Below are 20513 nucleotides of genomic sequence, written 5' to 3'. Positions count from 1 at the left end.
TTCACTGATCGGTGCTTCATAAACAAACAAGACCTTAATTGGTCTGAATTCATGGGTTTTTCAAATCTGAATACTTTGCCCCTGGGCTTTTTATATGACAGGCAAGAGCAAATTTCTCAGGTTGCTTTTAAATGACAACACACAAAGAGATGAAGAACTGAACACAGAAAGGAAGAGAGAAAGGGCATATCAATGTCTTGCAGTTTCATTTAATATTTGACCACCGTGGGTCTCTAACAAAAGTCTGATTTTATTGCAATAATCTAAGGACACTTACTTCCTCAAGTAAGCCCTTGTGCTCCAACACCTGCTCTGGTCTGATACTGACATTACAGGAGCCCTTGTGGTTGTACTTGGAGTATTGTGTCTGCTTTATTAACGATGTCTCTGCTGTTTACCAAGCCTGTCTCAATGGCCATTTCACACTAAAACATTATGCTGCTAACGTCCTTGCAAAAAGTGGACCTGTGTGTCTACTTGTGAGTCTTGGTGAGTCTTTTCAAGTATTGCTTTTGTGTGCAGTAATTCTCTCTGTTCAATTCATATTCATGGTTCTACAGTTTTCACCTTTGAAACAAAAGTACCTGGTGTCATGCTGAGAAGATTAGATGACTCATGAACGGTATACAGTCCATCCTAACTGTTTTGTACTTGTGTCACATTTTTGTATTTCTTTTGGATGAAAAGATGTTCTACATGCTTTAAATGAAATGCACAAGTTTGGGATAATACTCGAAGGCATTTGCACATTGTGGTTCACTCCTTGAGTTCATGATTCAACATTCCAAATCTAAAGTACTGCCATCTCTTCGTCACTGTAGAAACACCAGCTCTGATAGGATTCATGGGAGACACACAGTCGTTTTTCAATGATAAGTGTCATAACATTATCAGCCTGGGAAGGAGCCTGATCTTGCTAATAATGAAGCAAACTGAATCATACCGTTAACATTTTAACACCATTTTTTCAGTGACCTCTCAGACAAAAAAAAAACAAACAAGAGCTGCGGTATAAATGAGATTCAAACTGGTGTAATATTTTAACATCAGTTTATAATCAGTGTTAATGTTTCAAAGAGAGAAGGACACTGATCAGCGTGCATGTAGCCACCGTTTATGAATAAGAGAGACCCGCAATATGACTTGGGCTCCATGTAGTTACTGACTTAACAACATTTAAGCATCCTATTCCATTTGAATTCCACCAAGTACATGCATGTAACAAATTAGTAAAGTAAAGCAAGTGTAAAAATATTAAATACAACCAGTGACTACAGACAGTGTGCATCCTTGTTCATTTAATCTGAACATGACCTTGTTTGGGGGGGGGGCGCTAAGACTTGCATATTACAAAACATACTTGTCTTTTTCTTGATGCTCTTTGGAGTTACAAATAATTAAAATATATCCTGTTATTTAAAAACACAAAGACAGTTAGACAAAGCATAAAAGTACCGTTGACAGCACGTGCACCTCAGTTTCTCCAGGGTTCACCTGAACAGGTGCGCAACTCTGCATGGCACAGCAGACCGCACGTGCCTGTGAAAATCCCCTCAAGCGCATACAAAACACTGGCTACGGAGAGTTGTCCCCATGACCCCATAGGCCAGCAGTCTTCTTCATAACTGGAGGGAACATCGGAAAACCCCTCCTGTCTTCTGCCCTTTGAAACCTGTCGTCAAGGCGCCCTAGGTCGGTTGCCAGTTTAAGCCGTCCGAATTATTCTAAAAGTAGAGGCAAATGTTCTGGAAGTGAAATACAGCCTTTAGGTAAAATTCACGCGATTCATACAGCTTGTATAGACCATACACACGAAACGGATTTACCTCTGTCATTTTTACTCTTTGTTCTTCTTTTCAGAATTCTGAAGTTTCTCGACGATTTTGCGCTCATGCCCTGCAGGGTTGTGTTTGTTGGTGTTGCAGCGAGCCTCCTTCTTTGTCCTGCCCTTGCGGCTAGCGCACTCTATCGTTCACACAAAACAACGCGCGAAAATTGCGCAGATCAAACAGGGTACTTGCAAATTTACGTAAGGACAACAGGCCGGTTTGGTAACTTACCAGCATAACGGTCTGTCAGGTTGTAATATTCATATTGGTCATAGTAGCAATCCTCAAATGTAGTAGGTTTAAGGTTTTTCACATCGACGTGACTCATTTTTGTGGTTTTAAAGAATTGCACAAAATTCAAACAAGTGACAAATTGTAATATAGAATGCTAAATACTACGTGACAGGTCAAACAAAACAATGCCCAGAAGATTTTTGCTCCGACTAGTAAAAACAAAGACGATGCTAGTGAAGACCTTGGTCTTAGTTTGCTGTTTCTTCCACTCTACGTTGTTTACATTCGTTTTTCTCAGCTCTTTTTAAAGAAGAGTTGCTCCGCCTCCAGTCCCTTTCTTTCCTGCCCTTGCTGCCTCATAATATTGCGTCAGATTTGAGTTAATGTTTGACGGCCTTGCCAACAACAATCACATATCGTGTCAAAGGGACTCGTTTAACTCTGTTCATCTTTATTTGAGAGCGACTGTTTATACTGCGAGGCAAAGCTACAGCTCTGTCAAATTCTGAAAACAGTGTTTCTATTCTATTCTATTCTATTCAGTTCTTGGAACCAAATTGTTGCCTCTCTGAGCATAGCCATAACAGATTACAGTTGTTAAATGTTTCTGGTGACCACACCTGTCTGCACACTCATACTTCCCACGTCCTGCAGCAGTATGTGTCTCATTAATCTATCCCTTTTACTCAGCGTGTAAAACGTCTCACATTTATTCACCGGATATCATTTTATAATTGTCCCATGCATAAAATGTAATATTTTGAACTTATATTTCAATATATGTTTATATTGCCGAGTATATTTACAACATATTGGAATTAATTACATTTTCATGTAGATTTCTACATGTGGATATATATATTTAAAATACTTCTTTTCATTGTAACTAAACTAAAACATGTTCTTTTCTTTACTATGTAATCTTGGCCAACCCCTCCCCCAATGATTCAAAGTTGTTGCTATAGCATATGTTAGTCATTTTGTCCTAAGGCTACATGGAGTATGTGCACAGAAGGGAAAATGTGACACACTGAGAAAAATTTAATTTTCAAGAAAAAAACGTTTTAGTTTGTTTGTTTTTTTTACATGGTAGGCAATAAGCAAAATCTAGTTCGTAGTTCTTTGTTGTGTCTGGATATACTTAGGGTGCTGACGTGGCTTCCCGTAAGTTTTTCGTCTGGCTACGGCAGTGGTGTGGATGACTGAGTTTTATGGCTGTGGTTTGGAATATTCCACAGCATACAACTTAAGTACATTACCTCAGTATTTATGGGTACAGTAAATGTGTTCGGTACATTTGAGGCATACACAGAAACTCCTTGGCACATTTCCCATATTTCATTCATAATCAACATTGGAGACGTCCATGAGAAGAACAAACTGTGCTGCGTGTCAACACCCCTCCCGCTCTCTTGCGCTCTAGCGCACGTACACACACCACCAGCTCGTACATCTTTATATGCTTTGGAATCTATTTTTTTCTCTCTCCTCTCCTTTTTCATAATTAGTCTTAAAACATCTAGCAAGAATTTCAATCAGACATAATTAATTTCTGTTCAAAACCAACACATCTTTGTATACATTTATTCTGTATATTACTTTCTCTAATGCACTCTGGGTTCATTTTTCGTTTTATCTTTTTCTTCATTGTTTCCTCATGAACTGCTTTTTTTTTCTAACTGGTGTGATGGTAAGTAGAGCATTTGGTACAGTAAATATTTGGATTATCAGATGAGCCAAACGATCCTTCATTACATTTTAGTTATTAAAATCTCTCTCTTTCTCTCTCTCTCTCTCTCTCTCTCTCTCTCTCTCTCTTATTCTCTCGCTCTCTCGCTTTCTGTCTTCATTTCTTGCTCTTTCTTCTCTCGCATTACTTGCTCAAGCATTTACTCAGACTGAGGTTAGAACAACCTTGTGTTGAGGTGACCCAGTTGAAAATTAACTTTACGTTACTTGCATTATCAAACGATTTGCAGACATTGGACTCTCACAGTGTCAGATATTAGAGAAAATAACAATCTACACAATCCGTGCAAATGTAAGTGTGTGTACCCTTGTCTTCTTTGTTAAGCAAAAATAAAACTCATGTTAATTTTTCCTTAGATTCTTTTTGGACATTTTGAATGTATGCTTTACAAAACAGTGAATAACACAACCTCTTTCAAAGATTCTTCTAGAGCATTTCTGAAATAGAATACATTGCCATATTAAGGATTTGATATAGAAAATCCTGGCCCAGTGCAGGGCAGTGCAATGCCCATTTGTTACAAGTGGGCCTGTAACAGCATTATTACTCAAGGAGAAGTGAAATTAAACATATCTTACTCTAAGCTGTAAATAAGACCTTGTGTGGAAGCATAAATAAGCATGAATCATACTGAGGAAACCAAGGTGTCTACACTTAGTCTAAAATGTACCTTCAGATGAGTATAAAATAAAGAAATCTGTAGATCAAGAAAAAAAATTCTTTTTATTTGTTTACTTATAAGGTAATATATTTCGATTTTTCTCATTGTACGTTGCATCTATTTTATAATTAAATATAAATTTTATTTACCTAGTCCATTTTATTTACCTACAAATATTTTTATATTATAGTAGCTATCGAATTCACACTCCATCATCAAGCAACTATATATAATCAAATTATAAATTATAATTAAGAAATCTATGGGACGCGTTTTCAAAACATGTTGTCGGATTTAATGTCCCAACAAGGCCCCTGTACAAGGCCAAGCTAGCTAGTCAGTCAACCTACTCCAGACGAAAACAAACCTAAAATAGAGGTAAGTCTGTTTAAATATGTTAAATGGATGATGTTACTTTGTGCAAAAGAAACTTACTGAATAAGCATTTGAGCATAAAAATTTTGGCAGAGTAAGTTTAACTGTGCTTTACTCGTAAACAGCACGCGTACGGGTGCTGCTAAAGCTAACGTTAGCCCACCCATTGATGTGCTGGAGGGTGCTTGCTAGCTAATTCTCATCTAGCCTCTATGAAAATGCTTGTAGCTAGTTGTATTAAAAATAACGCAGGCGTGTCGGCACTGTAATGTGTATCATTATAGCTACCGCGCATGTAGCTACAAAATCTACACAAAATCTAAATATAAATCCTGCTGATCGGCGTGGTGGATGCCGGAAGATCTCAAATTCGAAATGTTTATTGTCTGTTCTGCCTGCAGTTGCTAGAATGTATTGGCTGGTGTAGGTTTATACACTTATGTCCGCTTTGTGCAGTTACTCAGTGCAGATAAAACAATATAAAACAATGCCCACTGTTTGTAATTTGCCCACTGAAAATATAAAATATTTTGGGGATATGTTAGTCTTGAGATTAGTTGGTTTAACTTAACCACAGCTGTGTTGTTTGTGTGATAAAGCAGACTGAGCTGTGGGTTATAAATCTAAATGAAGGTATATATTTGTAATCTGTGTTCCTTTTCAGGTGTAATGGCTTTGGTTTCTGCAGATACCAGAATTGCTGAGCTCTTGACTGAGCTTCATCAGCTGATAAAGCAAACTCAGGTATGAGCTCTTTATTCTGTCCCAGCTAAGATGGGGAGTTGTTGTCATGTCTTACATGGAACTGGTTCTCCAGTGGTTCTCTTGTTCTATTCTCTTTCTGTCCCGTGTTGATATAAAGGAGGAACGCTCACGCAGTGAACACAACCTGCTCAACATACAGAAGACACATGAAAGGATGCAGACAGAAAACAAGAGTCAGTCAATGACTTGTATTAGTATCTATAAAGTAGATTTTTAATTTAGACTACAGCCAACCACAGTCAGTGCTAACCCACAAAGCACAGTAAGGTCTGAGCTGCTTCTCTTTCTAGCCTCTCCATACTATCGGACAAAGCTCCGGGGACTGTACACGACAGCGAAGGCAGATGCGGAAGCTGAGTGCAGGTAACCAGCTGAGTGTTGTGCATTGCCTTTCCTCAGTGATGCATCATGCAAATTATGACTTCACTAAAGTATAATACATAAACAAGATATATTGAAAGTATTTCTAAGAAGGATAGAGTATTTATAAGAGTACAGACATATATATTCACAAACATACTGATACTAATGTCAAAACCAATATTGTCATGCATCATATATATATATATATATATATATATATATATATATATATATATCTATCTATATATATATATCTATATCTATCTCCAGTGTACACATTGTCTTGTTTTGAAAAGTATTTCATAGATCTGCAATGATAGAGTTCCATCTCATGGTATTAAGTTGAAAAGTTGGTTCTTTTGATTAATCTCTGTATATGCAGATGTTGCTTCCTTAGATTATATAGCAAATGAGTGATACTTTATGTATGTTTCTTCCACAGCATACTACGACATGCACTTGACAAGATTGCAGAAATTAAATCTTTACTAGAGGAGAGACGTATTGGTGAGTGTGAGTGTGTGTGAGTGTCTGCACGGGAATGTGAGAGAGAGAGGCTGACTCCCACATGGCCTTTATCTGTCTCAGCTGCGAGGATGGCAGGGGTGTATAATGACAGTGATCCACCCAGAAAGACCATGCGGAGAGGTGTACTGATGACCCTGCTTCAGCAGTCTGCCATGACGCTTCCCCTTTGGATTGGCAAGCCAGGTGAAAGGTAGGTCTTGCTCTCTCACTTTTCCATCAGCATCTCCTCATTTCCATTGTCGATCCTCGACCCCCACTGAGCTGGATCTGTGTTTCTAATATGGGCTCTTGTTGCTGTGCCGCAGTCCACCTCCTCTGTGTGGAGCAATACCCGCAAGCAGTGACTATGTGGCCAAGCAGGGGGATAAAGTGGCAGCTCGGGTGAAGGCTGTAGATGGAGATGAGCAGTGGATCCTGGCCGAGGTGGTCAGCTACAGCCACTCCACCAACAAGTAACTGCCTCCCAGTTAAATAGTGTGTTACTGTCCACCATTTATAGCAACGTGAACCATAAGAATGCATTAAGCAACTAGGAGGTAGCTGTACGACTGAGAGAAATGGTTAAGGCTTGGGAATGTGACTGTTTACGAACTAGCTGCAGCAAGAGTAAGCTCTGGATCTGAATTCATTTCTGTTTGCCTTTTCTCAGGTATGAAGTAGATGACATTGACGAGGAAGGAAAAGAGTAAGTGCAGATCTCATCTGGACTCTTCATTTTTGTGTTCATTTAGCATTTACAGTTTAGCAATTTTACATTTTTAAACAGGATTTTTTTCCTGTTTTTTTTTTTGTTGTTGTTTTTGTTCTATCTGGCACTTTCATTTCTGTCATATTCATGGTTTCTCTCATCCTCTCATCTCCTCCTGACTGGCTCTCCTCCTGTCCTTTGTCTTTGGTTTTGACCTCTTCACTTGCTTCAGGAGGCACACGCTGAGTCGCAGAAGGATCATCCCACTGCCGCAGTGGAAGGCCAACCCTGAGACGGACCCGGAGGCCCTGTTCAGCAAAGACCAGCTGGTGTTGGCCCTCTACCCACAGACCACCTGCTTCTACAGAGCCCTGATTCATACCCCCCCACCACGGGTGAGAGAGGAAGGGAGAGGGAGAGAAATACAGAAGGATTGGAGGGGGGGGTAGTATTGTTACTAAGAGGTAGTCAGACTCTTGTCCCTTGTTTATGTGTGTGTGTGTATGTATGTATGTTACAGCATGAAAACTGTTAATTCTTCTGTTAAATAGTAAAGGTGCAAGTACCTGTTGACAGCATTAACGCAATCTTACATTAGAGATATAGACAGATTCAAGATTTCCAGGATTAATATGCCATACAGTGTTTTTAAGCAGCACATTTTTAATTGCAGCCCCAGGACGACTATTCAGTGCTGTTTGAAGACACCTCTTATGCAGATGGTTACTCGCCGCCTCTCAACGTAGCCCAGAGATACGTCGTGGCCTGCAAAGAGAACAAGAAGAAATAAGCAGGTGGAACAAGTGAACAAAGGCCTTGTATCCCTAACTGTTCTCTGAGTATGAATGTTGATCTAGCATCAGACCGTTAATGGACTTACCTGTCATGGGCTTGTTCACAGTGTACTCTTCATTTATATTTACAAAAGACTTTTGTATGAGGATTTTAATGTCAATAGTAAATTACCCCCTTTTTGTGTTAAATCAGGACTTCATTCATCATTATACATCGCCTTGATAGCAGGTTTACTCTGCAGTGTCAGGTCATGCACATCTTTTTTGCATGATGTTCCCGTGTGGGTGAATTGTTTAAAATGTGAAAATAAACACATTCCAGGACTTAGGTATGTTTTCTCTCTCTAGGGAGAAGGCACTTAATCTGAAGGAGAATGCTTTTATAAAAGTCATGACAATATTATTATAGTATTTAGGAAAACTAATCAGCATCTTAAGATATTGTTCTTTGAGGCAATACACACACATTTGAGGATGACCGAATTTGTAACCGTACTTCAATAATTAATATTAGGAGGGTTTTATTGTAGTTTTTTTAATGATTTGGGGAGAGTCTCTATTGCATGCTATTTGTTAATATTAACTAGTTTTTGAGCATGAAGTACTACTGAAATTGTAAAACATAAGTATACTCAAAAATCCAGGATGTATACTTAGAATTGGTCGGGGTTTTTTTAGTATGATTTGAATGGACACTGTTGTCCCATAATGCAATGGAAACGGAGCAGCTATTCGCGTCTGGAAAATTTAGGGAAGAAAATGTAAAAACGGACGACGTAGTCGTTTCATAGGCGACAGTTGCAGGCGAACGCGTGTATAAATGTGAGCACATACTGTTAAGATGAGTAGTTAAGGTCTCAACTTTTAAGCAGCCTTGTTTCCGTGTACGTCATATCCCACGTTAAGGCACCGATTGGTGGAGAATGAAGTTAGGTTCATAGACTTTACATGGTAAGCAGCGGACACGAACCATGATTGAAGTAAGTTTGCTAGTTAAACGTCTTGATCTTACTTCATAGCACATTACTAACTATATTTTATTAGCCAAGTGTCACGTTGATCTTTTTTTGCTTAATCTTAAAATGACAACCAGTTTGCTAGGTTAGATAGCAGCATAATAACATAGCTAACGCTGGCTAGTACACTCTGGACTAGCACTCTTTGGTAACCTAGTTAGCGGTAGCTAACGTATCGCTCACAAAATGGAAGTTATTCCAAACGGCGCAGAGAGAACGTTATTTTTATCTACACATTAAATTAGTTTGCGAGCTTGTCTTAAGCCTCTTAAATGCTTAGATGTCTAGCTAACAGAGCAAGTTAGGTTAGCTCACCAGCTGTATATGCGTCAATTGTATGGTCGCTTTCTGTTCGAGGTAGCTAGCTAGCTAGCTAACTTAGCTAGATAGGTTAGTAATAATTATGCTGGTTGATGCTGCACCTATGAATTTTTCAGAAGCAGCTAAGCTACATATTGAGACTTACTGTTATGAATTAGTTTAGCTAGTTAGATGTTATGAGGATTCGTGTTAGTTACAGAGTGAACGTTTTTATTTTGCCTTGTCCAACCAGATATCTGACAGCGACAGTGATGGGGAGACAAGGACGAAACGGTCAAACCCACCTCCGAAACGACGACGTATTACTGACCCTTCATCCATCTCAGCCGTTCCCGTTTACTCCAATAAGGTATTTTACTGTGGCTATACGCTGGCACCAAATAACGTCCATCCTCCAACACTTTGATATATTAGCACAGCTCACTGGATTTCCCTTACTGCGATTCTTGCGATTGGGGGACCTTTCTGCTGGGGTATTGTGGGATTGCTTGCTTGGTCTATATTAAGTGGCTTTTTAGTGGTACGCTGAATAAGTTAATATTGCCTGGAGAGGTTTTTATGTGAGAAAGTAGCTTTGGTCTCTAGCCTGACGAAAAGTATTAAGCAATCGCATTATTTATGTTTAGAACTTTTAATGGCCATTGCCATTTTATTTTAGGTAAACAGCTGTCTAAAACTGAAGCCACATGTCTTCACACAAGTCGACTTCACAGGTAGACTACAGCAGGCTAAACAATACTTACTTCATTTGAACATTTCACACTTCATGTAATACACTTTAACAGAAAAGAATATTCCATAGAAGTTTGGACATTTCATACTACATTACACTTTACATGTAACTTAGGTTATATATTTTTTTCTTTTTCGAAATAATTGTGCATGCATGAATAACCCTGTCCTTTTGTGTATGTTTTTTTTTATATATATATACATAAGGGGATGACGAAGAAGCCCCTCTGTGGTCACCATCTCCACCCAGAAGTAAGACCAAGCCAATGAGTATTACTGTGAGTGACTCAGAAGAGGAGCCAGAGCAAAATGAACCTCAGTGAGTTTCAGTAAAAATAAGTGATGTAACCAATCTACTAATAAAAGTAGGAAAGTAATAAAGAGGTATATAACTGAAGGAAAGGTTCCTACTTAGCACTACCTTGAATATGCTCCTGTGTTAATGATATGAAAATGTATTAGGATATCAAGAGTTATCTGTTCTACAAGAAAAGTTAAAATATGAGTGTAATAATATTTAGATGAGAAAATTAATGCCAAATGAGGCTAAACGCACAGATCTTTTTCTCACATTTTTCCCCCACTTTACCTTAGAGGGCACATCAAATCCCCCTCTCCACCCCCACCCCCCTGTAATCCATTGTTCACCCAAACTCGCCGGACAAAGAAAAAAATAAGGTAAGTGAAACACTGATTAATCTGAATGTAGTAATTTAACTTAAAAGGTAGAACAACATTAATTATATAGCTGTAATTTAATGCTGAAATCCTGAATATAGCAGAGGAGGAAAAATAAAAAATGGCTTCTAAAATTTAAGATACTTTTTTAACTTGTCAGCCAAAAACAACTTACAGAATCTTGTGTACTACATAAGCAAAACAAATAACTGCTTGCAGTCTAATACAGTCTAAATTAGTTTACCAGTACAGAAACTGGCCTCCACAGAACTCTGCCAAACAGAAACAGTCCCTTTAGAATTCATTTGGATCTAGATTGTTTGGCCTTTGAAGGAAAGGTAATTGAATTCTATATTTTTCTTTCTCTTCTACCAGAGAGATCAATAAGAAGCTGGATGCAATTGGTTCTCTCATGTGTCCATCACCTGAAAGACCAGAGGATATTCCTCAATATAGTGATTGTCCCTCCCCCATAAGCAACTGTGATGAATCTGATGACATCATAATCATTTCCTCTGAAGATAAACAGAAAAGGCTTCTGCGCAAACCTGAGTACAGAGAAAATGTCCGAAAGATTTCATTGAAATTTCGCTGGCGAACAGATGTGTACAAAATCCCAGTGCTTTCGGTAAGGTAGACATTCTTGGTATGTTCAGACTGTAAATCCAGTAACTCTGGGTAATACCTGGCGTAATCTCACGGGAGATGTGGATGGGCTCAATTTTCATATCTCAGTATTGTCATCATATAAAATCAGTATTATTCTAGATTGTGTTTTTAGGTAAATTTTATAGTGTACATCAACTAGAGTTGATGAATAGATAGAAATAGAAATCGGTGTTTAAAAGATGTCTGTGTTAAATTCAGAAGGACAAATGTAATTAAGTTGTAACACTTTAAAATGTCTATTAATGGCTTTGTTTTAATAAAATGTGTGTGTGTGTGTGTGTGTGTGTGTGTGTGTGTGTGTGTGTGTGTGTGTGTGTGTTTTATATTGGCAGACAGATCCTTTGAGTAAGGCTGTGGATCAGTTATCTGTCAAACTTAAAGTCCAACCCTCTCAAATACTGTTACTCAGGAAAGACACTGAGCTTCCCATACACTCCACAGCAACTGAGTTAAATCTTGGCATTGCGGACATCATAGGTGAGTGAAGGAGAATTCCTAGTTGATTTGTTTTGCGTAATTGTTTTTGAGATTGGCATTTGTCATTTAATATTATGGCTGGTTCTTGAATACAGTGGAGTCCTGTAGTCCATTATCTTTTGGAATGTTTTCCCGTTTCTCTCCTTATTGTTTGTATTGTATATTCTGTAACTAGACTGTGTTGTAATAATGGAGGACAAGGAAGAGGAAAGCAACAGCCGTGATGTCATCACTGTGCGACTCCAGGGCAAAGAGAAAGGATCTGCACAAGAATATGCCTTACATAAGGTTTGCATTTCTACAGGTTTTTATAGTACAAGATTCTAGGGCACTTCCAGATGTAATTTTAGTGTAATGTTACTGTGATGTAACTGCATTTGTACAACAATCTTTGTATTTATTGATACTTGGTCAAATACACTCTTTTTTTTTCACAGCATGCTCCTCTGGGTTCAGTCCTGTCACAATATATGGCTACTCTCCCTGTCACTGCTAAGCAAAACGTTATATTCCACTTTGATGGCTCAAAGGTCACACATAATCAGACCCCTTCAGAACTGGATATGGAAGATGGTGATGTCATTGAGGTCTGGGTCTGACATCTGTAAAAATGGTTATTTTTGTATAATTTGATACCCAAAAATAGAAATTGGGGGTTTTACATGTTTTAAAAAACATTGATATATTTCTCCAGTGTAGTTTTTTTTTTTTATTTGTTTGAATAAGAATAAATAAATAAATAAAAATACTTTTTTAATTTGGTTATTTATGTTCATGTATATGTGTGTGCATAGGGATATTTGCGGTAGATTACTTTTTGTATGAATTTTATTATTTAGTACAACTGGACATACATTAGCATAGACTGTAGCGCTACCTTGCTAAAGACATTAGTGGTTGTAACCAAACTGATCAACTCGCAGCTGACCAGCGCATGATGGTGTTTTGTCCTTAGCTCGCTGCTATCAGGGATGTTGCGATTTCTATCCTTTTGTCATATACTTATTACAATATAATCTTAAACTGAGATTCACCTTCATTTTAGCTTTATTATATTCCAGTTTCCCATACCTAGATTAAGCCTAACCCTAGACAAAAAGGATTCATCACTGGCACTGCAGTTTAGTCCACGACTAGTCTTAAATGCATATTCGAGGAAGTTTGAGGACCGACAGCTAGCGACGTTTTCATATCGGCTGTTGCGTCGTTGTACCTTCCCTTACATCATGGTCTACTGCATCATGTTTGTGCAGCTTGTTGGTGTTACCGACGTCATGACGGCCTTCACGTGGTGGTCATGCTGCCTTAGCTATTAAAGGTTAGGCCTCAGGGGCTGTGGTCACGTGAAACAGGAACGGAAAATCAACATGGCGCTACTTAATGAGGTTTAAGACCAATTGACGAGAGACTGGAAATTTTGAAAGCAGCTACTGTCTTATTTCAAAATGTTCACACGTCGGTTAGGCTAACATTTGAAGCGTTAACATAAATAGCAATAGTCGGCTCGGTTTAGTGAACTGTGAGAACGCATCAACAATCTTCGCTGTTGCCTTCACCCCGCAACTACAGGTAAACAAAAGTATTCAGCTGCCGTCAATCCTTCATCACAGCTTAATGCTCATTTAATTAGATGCTTTTTCAGCTAACCCGGAGTCAACTGTTAAGACGGTTTCTGCTGAGTAACCGCCTTAAGAATCCGTTCCTGTTTGATATTAATGGCTTGTTTTGCTGGCAAGGAGCTCAATCTAATACCGCTGTTCGGCGCTAGCTAAAATAGCTTAACTAAGCTAGGTAGGTTATAGTATTTAGGGTCTAGATTGGAGCGAGACGTAGTGTTGTCCATGTGTGGTTCAACATAATTCAAACATGTTTTAACAAAGTATTGATTTTATTCGTTAGCAGCGTGCACCTTACACACTGGAAAAGCTGTTCAAATATTTTTTTTTTTCAAAGTCTTAAGTTTTTGTTGTCTTAATCATTTGAATGTCAAATGTTTGCGGTGTTGGTGCAATACTTTACCCCCCTTTCACGGCTGTTGGTCAAAGCTGAGGATATGAACCAGGCCCCGTCAGCAGAAATAAACACAACTCTTCAGCATTTGATCTTACGAGGGTATCTAACCTCTAACAACGGAACCCTATAATTACTCTGTGATATACACTGCCTATGAAGCTCAAACGTTTATCCTGTGCTCTCTTTTTTTATTATTAACAGTTCATTATTTGTCGGTCAAGATCTGTGCACAAACATGCATGTACCATCAAATCAAATAGCTTTACTTGTGAAATATTTACTAGTACATGATCATACCATTATTTATATTAGTTACATAAACTCTGTGGGCACTACAAACATTTTCATTCAGTTCTCAAAAATATTGACACATGTAACATAATATAATATGTAACATTATAATTTTTGTGTCCTTATTTGCTTTTGTACAAGTGTATATATGAATGTCACCACTGAATGAATTAATTACATACTTCTATTGAAGTCTTCTTAGACACTTCTCTAGCAATAGACTACAACCCATTTTAGCCTTGGTGCTTTTACCTGCATGTCCTGATATCTGAAACACACACACACACACACACACTTCATATTCAAACCCAACGCTGTAAAGGAAACTTGTATTGAATCACACATACCAAATAGAAACTGACAGCAAGACACTTCTAACTGTTATTAGCTTGTAAATGTCATTTTGACTGGTTTGTTCTTATGAAGTGTGCCAAATTTTCCTTTTATACATTTTGCTTGCACCCCTTTAGGTACTGAAGTTGTTCATATCTTCTTATATATTGATGTTCTGCTGTATTTCAATCTCTGCTATTTTTTTTCCCAAAGCAGCAGCAGTGATGTCACTTGTAGATCCCACCTCTGACACCACACCCTTCTTCTCTGATGACAATGAGGGGGAAGGGTCAGCAAAAAAAAGAGATGGACCTTTACATCATCAGGAGGAGGATTCAGCCAGCGGAGTGTCCAATAAGAGAGCACTGCTCACTGTGGTAGTCCTCTGCTACATCAACTTACTTAACTACATGGACAGATTCACCGTAGCAGGTAACAAGCATTGTACATGGAAGTAGTCCATTTTGAAGTCAGTATTATGCATATTAAATTTAGAATATATGGATATTCATTTGAGTAAAATAAGAGCAAACTTTGTGTGATTTTATAATGTTGAGATAAATGAAAACAAGTACAAAGCACTATGGATTTATTTGGATGCACAAATTACATTTTGTTGTTACAATTGTTTAATTCAGTGATTCCCAAACATTTTCTGCAGCAACCCCTTTTATACATGAGAATATCTTCCCCCCCCCCCCCAAACACATGTACATATCTTGTGCTTAATTTACCTTGCTGCACCATACAACATATTAGCAATTTAAGCTTCTGTGTTCTTTGTTTAGCAATTAAGAGAAGTTCAATAATTAGACAGCAAGAACATCTAGACCATGTATAATTTCAATTTGAGATGACATGAATCCATTGGTTACATTCACCACAAATGACAGCATTAATTCCAGTCCTGTGATGCAGCATGTCAAGGTTTCATGCCTCTTGGTTTCTGCAGAAATGTGTGAATATGGTGCTAGTTCTGCTGCAGACTTGTGTGATTTAAGAATTGGATTTGCATAAGCTACAGAATGGAAAAAAGAGGTGTAAGTGGTGGGAGTAAAAGCGACATGTCCTTCATATCTAGACCTTTGCCAGGAAACCTATGGGCATTCGGTGTTACTGTGGGTAATCAGACATGGACCTGTCTCTTATGCATAACCCACGACCAGTCATATTGATTCTTCAAGTGCATGGATCCCAGTCATTCAGCTGGCATGGCTGTGATCCACACGTCATTTTTAAATGAACAGTGACTATAGTCATCCAGATACCTGAAGCCCTACATTACCCATATCGCATACTGAAGTGGCACTGTAAAGCCCCTTTGGCCTAAGTTGGATTCCAAACACCCCTTCGTTCAGGTAGGTCTCATAAGTTCTCTACAAGATGACAGTGCACATATGAATGTAAACTAGCCTCTGGCTGTGTTCTTCTGCAGGCGTGCTTCCTGACATTGAGCATTTTTTCCTCATCAGTGATGGAAAATCTGGGCTTCTTCAGACAGGTGAGACACATGCCTCTGATTATTTATGAACCATACATGTTCCATTGTTTTTTAAATTCTGGAAAATGTTAGTTCAATAGTTTGAAATGAAAAGCAAGACTATGTGTAACTGTCCTTCACACCTTTTCAAAACGAACACACCCTTGTCTTCCAGTCTTTATTTGTAGCTATATGTTCCTGGCTCCTGTCTTTGGTTACCTGGGAGACAGGTACAATAGGAAGATGATCATGTGTGTGGGCATTGGCTTCTGGTCAGTGGTGACACTAGCAAGTTCCTTCATTGCTAAAGATGTGAGTAGCACATTGAAACCTATCCAATGAACAGTCCTTTTCTTCCTTTTGACATACTGAAGTAAAGTATTTTTAGATCTTTTTTTTTTTTTTTTTTTTTTTTTTTTTACAAATAAAAATTTTATCCTGAGCAAAAATATTTTGTGTTATTGGTTTAATTCTAATACGTTTGGATGCATAAAGTGTCACCGCAGTGTTTATACCCCTCTCGCTCTTCCCCCTTTCTCCCTCTTTCCTTGATTCCCTCTCTCTCTGTTTTCCTCCTCTGCTCCCTCCCACCCTCCTGCTTCCCTCTTCAGTATTTCTGGGCATTACTGTTAACACGGGGGCTGGTGGGTGTGGGCGAGGCCAGCTATTCTACCATTGCTCCCACCATTATTGCTGATCTCTTCATCAAGGAGAAGAGGACCACCATGCTCTCTGTCTTCTATTTTGCCATCCCTGTTGGCAGGTGAGAGAGCACACAGGTGCGGGCAGACCTGCATTACTAAGGCTTTCAGGCATGTCTGCTTGAAACTGTAAAGCTGCAGAATATCAGACCAGCCAAGTACACAAAGTCGCTTGCACCTTTCTTACTGAGTTCTGAATTAAACAACCGGCTGATATTGACGGGGCCCTAGTTAAAAGCTGTACATTTTCATGCAGTGTAATCAGTGGGCATATCACATTAATGGCTGTTTACATAAAATTTAAACTCCTTAAAATAATTCTCAAACTATTTTTCTTATCTTCTCATGTCTTAGCAGATCTTCAAAATTACTTTACCATATGGTAGTTTACATTAATCCGTTTTTCTGTCTGTTTATGTGCACATGTCAGTGGTCTAGGCTATATAGTGGGATCCACAGTGGACTACAGGGCTAAGGACTGGCACTGGTCTCTGCGGGTAGGTCTGCATCTGCTCTTGTTGCAGCTTGCAGCACTGGCATCTTCTTACACTTTATGATGCCTAAACTAGCCAGTTTCAGTTTCACACATGTCTCTCCTTTTTATTCTCTCTCTCTCTCTCTGCCCTTCCCTCGGTCTCCCAGGTGACCCCTGTGCTGGGGCTCTTGGCTGTGCTCCTGCTGGTGTTTGTGGTGAAGGAGCCCAAGCGGGGGGCTGTGGAGGCCCGACCTGAGCACGCACTGCAAAGGACCAGCTGGTTTACTGACATGAAGGCCCTCTGTAGGAAGTGAGTGGTATCTGGCAGTTGACGGATTGCACATTTCTTTCCTTGATACTCTGTGACTTTGTCCGCTGCCAAGTTTGACGTAGATATTAGCTGGTTATAATATAGTTTGCATTGATAAGCTGGTAGACTTCAGAGAAGTTAATTTTGTATCGTACTTATTTGATACCCTCTCTTTCTACGCCTTCCCCCGTCTCCTGCTCACTCTCCCCTTCTCTCTTTGTTTCAGTAAAAGTTTTGTTCTGTCCACGTTCGGCTTCACAGCCGTAGCCTTCGTCACAGGCTCTCTGGCTCTATGGGCTCCTGCATTCCTTTTCAGAGCTGCAGTCTTCACTGGGGAGAAGCAGCCCTGTGTCCAGGAGCCCTGCGACACCTCGGACAGGTAAAACGCACGCACACACTCACGCTTTGCCTCATAGCATTAGCAGCTCACTACTATGCAGCTCATGCACTATGGCTACAGCTGCTGTGCACCATCACCCCTCCAGCCTGTACTTCGGCGTCATCACGTGTGTGACGGGAGTGTTGGGTGTGGCGACGGGTGTGGCTGTGAGCCGGTGGCTGAGGACAAGGACGCCCCGCGCTGACCCGCTGGTGTGTGCTGCTGGCCTCCTGCTGGCTGCCCCTTTCCTCTACCTCTCCATTGTATTTGCCCAGGCCAGCACCATAGCAACCTATGTGAGTCTGTCTTACACTACCCCATACACACACACACACACACACACACACACACACTCGCCTACAGGTTTCGCAGAGACCAGCACTGTAGCAACCAGTGAGTCTACCTTAAACTATCACACACAGTCAGCACTATAGCGACATGAGTGTACAAGCCATTACCACACACCCACAATGTCATCCAGTTTTTCATTTTCCTTTTTTCTCACATGCTCATCTTTCACACTATCTTGCACACACTTCATTCTCTTCCTTTAATTAATCCTTATCATCATTCTTTTTTTTGCACTGATGTCATTCCTTATTTTCCTTCAGATGAAGGTACTGTATTTAAGTACAGAGACTGTTAAGACAAGCGGTGTGTGCATGCGTGCACGCACGTGTTTTGTCCCAGTTTAAATGCTGAGCACAGCACTATCAGCTGCACTCTTGCCTTGTTCAGTATGGTGGTTCAGGGTGAGCTCATGACCTTTTATGTGTGCTGCTTGTTTGCATCAGTTCTTCATCTTTTTTGGTGAGACATTCCTCTCAATGAACTGGGCCATTGTGGCTGACATCCTGCTGGTGAGTTTCCTCCTTCTCACTAAACATTGACAGGATGGCAGGCAAACATTTACCAGTCTGTCTGGCTGGCCTTCTATCGTCTTCTCCCTTTCCTTAATCCTCTCTCTCCCACCCTCTCTCCTCATGCTCGCTCGCTTGCTCGCTCTCTCTCTCTCTCTCTCTCTCTCTCTCTCTCTCTCTCTCTCTCTCTCTCTCTCTCAGTATGTTGTGGTCCCCACAAGGCGCTCCACTGCTGAGGCATTCCAGATTGTACTCTCACACCTGCTGGGAGATGCGGGAAGTCCCTATCTCATAGGAGTGGTATGTGACGGACGCATGTAAACGTATGTACAAGCAATCACCAGAGAGAACAGCCTATTACTAAGTAAGTGTGTGTGTGTGTCAGGTGTCAGACTTCCTAAAGCAGGTAGATTCCTACATGTGGCAGTTCCGCTCTCTGCAGCTCTCACTCCTGCTCTGCTCCTTTGTGGCTGTGGGGGGTGGCGCATTTTTCCTGACTACAGCCCTCTTCATTGAAAAAGATCGACACCTTGCAGAGAACTATGTTCCCTCAGGTGAGCATAATATGGCTTAGAACGCAACAAATTGTTTATGCTTCTGTTGGAATGTGCCCCTACTCGGAATCACTGATTGTACTTATCCATCATCACCATCACTACTGAGAAACTCTTTAAGCAAGTAAAGTTATCCAACATCGCTCTTTTACTAGAAAATGAACTGCACTTTCCCTATGTTTAGTCTCAAAAGTAATGTCTGTCTCTCCTAGATGATGCACCGATCATTGTCCCCAAGAGAGGAAGGTCCACCAAGGTGCCAGTGTCGAGTGTTTTAATTTGAGGAGAATGAGAGGTTCTCAGTTTAGGGAATACCAACCTCATTGGCTGAAGCAGATGGACATTGTTTATCTTAAAGCCAGCTGTGGAGTAGTGTACTGACTGGACTGACTCCCCTTCAGGGATTTCTATTATTTATTATGCTTGTAATCTTTACGTTTTACTAACAGGAAGATTGAAGTGGCACTTTGACTTGCTGTTCCAGGCATACTTTAGATTGTTCAGCAGCCTGCTGAGAGGAATCCAGGTTCCTGCCTAGGGTTAGCTGAAGGCTATAGGCTTGTGGAGAAATGTATGCAGATGTGAGCATCTGAAAAGCTGTGTAACCAAACATTTTTTTTAAAGAGATTTTTTTCTGATTTGACTAGCACATTTAGTGCTTTAAATGCTAAGCCACGAGAAAATGATTTTAATTTATCAATATGTTGAATATAAAGCTTTGGGATGTGGGTTAAATTTAAACTCGGCTAGTCACATTTGACTATGCTCACTGAAACATCAATAGAGAACCGTACCCGACATTTTTGTGAAAAGCTATGTGAAGCAGTTATGCTTTTAGCTCTGAATAATTACGTGCTCAGCCCTCTTCACAAAGTACCTTCATGTACACTGTGGTATTACACTCATATGCTACTTCAGTTCAAGTCACTTGGGTAATTTGACTAAAGACATTTAAGATAGTAAAGTGCACAGAAAGCAAACACTAGCTGCTACATTTTAATATACTGCTTATTAAAGCTAGTGCTGCAGTCGTAATAGGAAATATTTAGTAGAATCGGTTAACAATTAACACACTACTTTTTGATCTTTATATTGTGCCTCTGAAAAAATTCATTCCTGTTTGTTTTTTTATGAAGAGATTTTGGGATCAATTAAAATTTGAAAAAAGACTGGTCATTAACCTTTTTCTATACATTAAACAAGTTTTGGATCATGCGTGTACTTGGTCTTTTCTGGT

At 39.6% G+C, this 20513-nt stretch overlaps 4 protein-coding genes and 1 long non-coding RNA gene across 11 annotated transcripts; 3 read left to right on the top strand and 2 right to left on the bottom strand.

Moving 5' to 3' along the window:
* Nucleotides 1-1033: 1033 nt before the first annotated feature.
* On the bottom strand, nucleotides 1034-2404 carry nupr1b (nuclear protein 1b). 2 transcript variants are annotated; one of them, XM_026997914.3, is made up of 3 exons: nucleotides 2061-2404; nucleotides 1827-1965; nucleotides 1034-1745 (listed from the first exon to the last, which is right to left on the bottom strand). In XM_026997914.3, exons 1-2 carry the CDS (start codon nucleotides 2155-2157, stop codon nucleotides 1838-1840), a joined length of 225 nt encoding a protein of 74 aa, XP_026853715.1. In that variant the 5' UTR covers nucleotides 2158-2404; the 3' UTR covers nucleotides 1034-1745; nucleotides 1827-1837. The 2 variants fall into 2 exon arrangements, with proteins under 2 accessions (XP_026853715.1, XP_026853714.1); XM_026997913.3 differs by having other exon boundaries at nucleotides 1034-1724; nucleotides 2061-2379.
* A 1085-nt stretch (nucleotides 2405-3489) lies between these two features.
* On the top strand, nucleotides 3490-8176 carry sgf29 (SAGA complex associated factor 29). Of its 5 annotated transcripts, none has more exons than XM_026997904.3 (10): nucleotides 3490-3753; nucleotides 5514-5593; nucleotides 5712-5787; nucleotides 5905-5977; nucleotides 6420-6484; nucleotides 6566-6695; nucleotides 6811-6957; nucleotides 7155-7190; nucleotides 7426-7588; nucleotides 7867-8176. In XM_026997904.3, the coding sequence occupies exons 2-10, from the start codon at nucleotides 5519-5521 to the stop codon at nucleotides 7981-7983; spliced, it is 882 nt and encodes a 293-aa protein (XP_026853705.1). In that variant the 5' UTR covers nucleotides 3490-3753; nucleotides 5514-5518; the 3' UTR covers nucleotides 7984-8176. The 5 variants fall into 5 exon arrangements, with proteins under 5 accessions (XP_026853705.1, XP_026853707.1, XP_035387950.1 ...); XM_026997906.3 differs by lacking the exon at nucleotides 3490-3753 and adding an exon at nucleotides 3816-4104; XM_035532057.2 differs by lacking the exon at nucleotides 3490-3753 and adding an exon at nucleotides 4703-4852 and having other exon boundaries at nucleotides 7426-7657.
* Nucleotides 7837-9749, bottom strand: LOC113569843 (uncharacterized). The gene is made up of 2 exons (XR_003409841.3): nucleotides 9609-9749; nucleotides 7837-7958 (listed from the first exon to the last, which is right to left on the bottom strand). It is a non-coding gene; the product is annotated as an uncharacterized LOC113569843 (long non-coding RNA).
* nfatc2ip (nuclear factor of activated T cells 2 interacting protein) lies at nucleotides 8706-12637 on the top strand. Its single transcript, XM_026997898.3, has 9 exons — nucleotides 8706-8967; nucleotides 9557-9673; nucleotides 9983-10037; nucleotides 10264-10375; nucleotides 10651-10734; nucleotides 11110-11362; nucleotides 11736-11880; nucleotides 12056-12168; nucleotides 12318-12637. Exons 1-9 carry the CDS (start codon nucleotides 8959-8961, stop codon nucleotides 12477-12479), a joined length of 1050 nt encoding a protein of 349 aa, XP_026853699.2. The 5' UTR covers nucleotides 8706-8958; the 3' UTR covers nucleotides 12480-12637.
* Nucleotides 12638-13198: 561 nt separating this feature from the next.
* On the top strand, nucleotides 13199-20491 carry spns1 (SPNS lysolipid transporter 1, lysophospholipid). 2 transcript variants are annotated; one of them, XM_026997892.3, is made up of 13 exons: nucleotides 13199-13449; nucleotides 14734-14949; nucleotides 15953-16018; nucleotides 16173-16309; nucleotides 16609-16760; nucleotides 17129-17195; nucleotides 17341-17483; nucleotides 17710-17862; nucleotides 17969-18158; nucleotides 18657-18722; nucleotides 18924-19022; nucleotides 19108-19276; nucleotides 19489-20491. In XM_026997892.3, exons 2-13 carry the CDS (start codon nucleotides 14742-14744, stop codon nucleotides 19557-19559), a joined length of 1521 nt encoding a protein of 506 aa, XP_026853693.1. In that variant the 5' UTR covers nucleotides 13199-13449; nucleotides 14734-14741; the 3' UTR covers nucleotides 19560-20491. The 2 variants fall into 2 exon arrangements, with proteins under 2 accessions (XP_026853693.1, XP_026853692.1); XM_026997891.3 differs by having other exon boundaries at nucleotides 13200-13449; nucleotides 14731-14949.
* Nucleotides 20492-20513: the final 22 nt, after the last annotated feature.

The sequence above is a fragment of the Electrophorus electricus genome, chromosome 3 (assembly GCF_041902795.1).
Source record: "Electrophorus electricus isolate QZ-2024a chromosome 3, ASM4190279v1, whole genome shotgun sequence".
In the NCBI taxonomy this organism is placed as follows: domain Eukaryota; kingdom Metazoa; phylum Chordata; class Actinopteri; order Gymnotiformes; family Gymnotidae; genus Electrophorus; species Electrophorus electricus.
Note: the sequence above shows the minus strand (reverse complement) of the source record. Positions and strands in the feature narration are given on the sequence as shown.